The sequence below is a fragment of the Adiantum capillus-veneris genome, chromosome 24, assembly GCF_014529385.1.
Source record: "Adiantum capillus-veneris isolate H3 chromosome 24, ASM1452938v2, whole genome shotgun sequence".
Taxonomy (NCBI): Eukaryota; Viridiplantae; Streptophyta; class Polypodiopsida; order Polypodiales; family Pteridaceae; genus Adiantum; species Adiantum capillus-veneris.
This window is the reverse complement of record NC_140954.1, coordinates 69,591,512-69,595,344: the sequence shown is the minus strand read 5'-3', so window position 1 is coordinate 69,595,344 and position 3,833 is coordinate 69,591,512. Positions and strand designations below refer to the sequence as shown.

Here is a 3,833-nt window from a genome sequence, read left to right as displayed (position 1 = left end):
TAATCGCTGCATTATTCAAAAGCTGGTTGGGGCGGGAGTCGGGACTGCATTTCTCAGTTTGAAAAGTTGAATGGTGTCGCCTCCCCCCCTTCCACCGAAGGTGACGAAATTAGAGAGAGAGACTGTCCTTCCTACCATCCCCTCCATCCCCCACCCTCTTTTCCTCTCCTGCCTCGATATCATCTAGCAGAAGGTCGACTACAACCGTCAGCTCCTCTTCTATCCGCACCCTCGTGTACTACCATTGCAAAACGGCGGTGATGATCATGTCCTATCAGCTCCGGATTAAAAGCATTCTTGCTCTGTGCTTGGTCCAGTTCTTCCCCTTCTGTGGCCACCGGTGCAAACCCTCCCCACAAGCTCTTCATTGAATGCAACGATGCCAGAGTCGAATTTGTAGAGGCCTCCATGGACATGCCCCTTTCCCTGCTTGCTAAAGACAACTTTTCAGATGAAGCCCTTCTTTGATCAACTTTGCCAAAAGCCAGATCACAAGGGACAGTTCCACTTCTCCAGTCCCCTTCTCTCATTCAGGTAATATATAGCACGTGTGTGCATGTGTTTGTGTTTGTGAGAGAGAGAGAGAGAGAGAGAGAGAGAGAATTGTCTTTGAATGTCAGCAGGCCACCTTGTTCTCAGACAGCGGCCTTGCACTTGGCGTTGCACACAGCCATGTTGTTGCAGATGGGTAGTCTTTATGGGACTTTATGGTGTCATGTGGAGAGTGCTCGAGAGCGGTTCCCTTGAGTCTAACCCTTGTACACAATAGGCTAGCGGTGCACAAGCTGTCTCCAATGAAAGCCACATGGAGCCTGTAGATTAGTGAGGAAAATAAGGCAGGCGAAGAGGACCTTATTGTGGAGGCAGATGATTCAAGATTGGATGACAAGGTCCAAAGCATGGAAGTAGGTGATCCAAGGACTTTGGACAAAGAAAATACCTTGGCAAGCAAGAAGAAGGATAGCAATGAGGAAGCTGCTTCTTTACCAGCAAATACATCAGAAGGTGGAAGGGAAGATGTTAATGCCGGCTCCGAAAATGGAGAAAATGGGCCTGATGAAGAGCTCAAAAACCAAGTCATGAAAATGGTGGTAAGTCCCTTCCCAAGCCTGACCCCTTGGTGCAATATATGTTCACATTGTCTGCCTCTGCAATCAAGCAACTACAAAGTGAGGCATGTGAAGGATTCACTTCTTTTGAGGTCACATGCGCACACTTCTGGAAGTGAATCTCCTCCGCCAGGAAATCTCCACCTAGTGTGTCAACCTTTGTTTTTGTGCCAATCAATTGTCCCTCCCGCATCTCATTGCCACTACCGCATGGGTACTTTGAGAATGTCCTTGGCATAGGCACAGCCTTAAGCACTGCCGGCAAGAAGAGGTATGAAAATTTTTGTTTTTGACACAGCAGTGTTTTAGCCAAGTCTCGGCACCTGAGGGAGTAGCATGCCATCATTCTTTCTCGCTTTTCATTTACACATCTACTTTCAGGAGGATGAAGGTTTTAGTGGCAAGCTTTGCTTTTTGCAGAGATTTGGAAGGTTGGAAAATCTGATGGGAAGTTCTGCTGTAAGTTTATAGCTTGATCGCTCTCAGAGCAGGTCCTTTGGTTCTGTATTGTCAATGGATAAGAGCCTAAATCCTCTTTCAGAGATGAAAGGATAGAAGAAGCCTATGTGCAGTACGGTGAAAGATCATTCTATAGTGAAGAATGCATCGCAACGCACACAGGCTGGGGAACTTTTTAGCGCCACAGGGCGAAGACCAGTACCGGTAAGGTTTTATGCCTTTCATCCCACAAAGGTTTTCTTTTTGGTTTTGGAATGAAAAGTTTGTTATTATGCTCTCTTAGAATTGCAACATTTGATTCCTCAAGCATGTTCCACAAACAGGAGACACCATGGCAGATCAATTGGATTTGCTAAGAGAGCATATTAAGATGCTTGCAGGCGAAGTTGCATTTAGATCTAGCTCATTAAAGCGTATGTTGGAGCAAGTAGCCATCAACCCTGATGATTGTAACTTGCAGGTGGATGTTGTCAGCATCCCCCTCGCTCCTCTCGTGTCCATTAAAGAGTTTTCTGTAGTTCCTTACTCAATCAACCTTACAAGCCTCATGGTTTGTTTTGCTGAAGGTTCAAATTCAAAAGGTAAAAGATGAGATTTAAGAAAAGAAGTCTCATATATCCGTACTTGAGAAGCGTATTGTAGGGGCTGGAAAAGCTTCTTTCCACAATGCAGATCCATCTGAGATGTCTCAGGTGATTTGACCTTGCGTCTGGTGGTCCAGTGTGCATGTATTTTTTTGACTGCTTGGTTTAGGATATTGAGTGCTGCAAAACATTTACTGGCTTTGAGCTTCTCTCTACCCCTATGAGGTGTCTTCACTCATATAGGAACACATCCTTTGGCTTCCTTTGAGCTTCTCTCTACCCCTATGAGGTGTCTTCACTCACACACATATACATGCATGCATGTTTGAATTATTTAAGAGCATGCTCCTCCCTTTCAAGAGTGTGATGCTTTAGTGTTTGTTCTGAGGATATATTGTTAACATTTTGCAGTATGTGATGAAGCTTTTGATCCGGCTGAATGAGTTGACATTTTAACTAGAGGTAATGCTGCGAGAGAAAATTGCGTCACTGCAGTGTTGTTCCAGTTTGCTTTACTGATATTTTTTGTAATGTTCATCAGATCAAGAGCGCAGACAATCGAGTTCTACAAGAGCAACTTTAGGTCAAGATTGCTGAGAATAATGAGCTGCAAGAGGTAACGAGGTGCTTGAGAGAACAACTTGAATGACCATGGAAAGAAGTCAGAGGAAAACAAAAAGCTATGTACGTAGCTGTAAAGAGGGGGAGTTAATAGAACTCGAACAATCTGAAGGATGGTCAAGTTCTCTTGGCTTGCCAGTAGAGCTCAAACATATGGATGGAAGCTTGGATGACAACATGTTTGAGCTGCGAAGCATCGGTCCCAAAGGTGGCATGATCAAAGTGGTTGTGGATTCTTCTTTACAGTCACAAGTGATTTCATAGGTATGTATGATTATATATGCTACTATCTTAAAGAAGGAATTTCATGTCGTTGCTATTTTGCTTCATATGCATTGATTTCTCTGCAGTGTGAGCAACATCAAAGGTGGTTTGAAGAGAGGAATGCAGAGAACCCAGAATACTAACAAAAAAGATTGATTCGTAGCTCGAAGCCTTGAAACAAGGCAAAACAATCCACCTTGTTTCAAATCCCCTAAACTTCAATTTTCTAGGCTTTTTCTAAGTATAGAAACACCTTGACCCTGTTTTGTTCAAAGTTAAAGGTCAACTAAGTTGATTGTGCTCACTCTCTTTTATACTCATAAATCACTATTGATAGTGTCTCTTGCAAGAGGTTTTTTGAAAGATAATCTATGCATTTGCCATAATAACAGTTGAAGCATACGATTCTCATGGGAAATTCAAACATTGCCATGTGACATTGTCAATGTAGATAGCTAGCATTTCCTTCTTCAATGGGTACAATGCTCGCAAATAATTGAAGTTATCTTTGTTGCACTACATCAAAATTTGGCTTGAAAAAAGTTAGAGCTCTTGTCCCCTTTTATTATTATTATTATTATGTAATAATATTATGAAAATCAATAAGTAGGAGTGCCTGAGTAAAGAGCTCTGCTCTAATCAATATTCAAAGGAAAATCTCATGCTCTAGTTGCTCAAATAATCTCCATCTCAACTAAAAGAAGGTAAGAATTTATAAAGTCATACGTGACATAGAGTTTTAATCACATGAGAACTAGTGATTTGAGATTGAACAAAATTTATTCCAATGACTCAA

At 42.3% G+C, this 3,833-nt stretch overlaps 1 protein-coding gene across 1 annotated transcript; it reads left to right on the top strand.

Moving 5' to 3' along the window:
• Nucleotides 1-436: 436 nt before the first annotated feature.
• On the top strand, nt 437-3,454 carry LOC147426548 (uncharacterized). Its single transcript, XM_086498366.1, has 7 exons — nt 437-534; nt 624-717; nt 819-1,091; nt 1,530-1,772; nt 2,564-2,614; nt 2,694-3,037; nt 3,124-3,454. Exons 1-4 carry the CDS (start codon nt 452-454, stop codon nt 1,578-1,580), a joined length of 501 nt encoding a protein of 166 aa, XP_086354492.1. The 5' UTR covers nt 437-451; the 3' UTR covers nt 1,581-1,772; nt 2,564-2,614; nt 2,694-3,037; nt 3,124-3,454.
• The last annotated feature ends 379 nt before the right edge of the window (nt 3,455-3,833 follow it).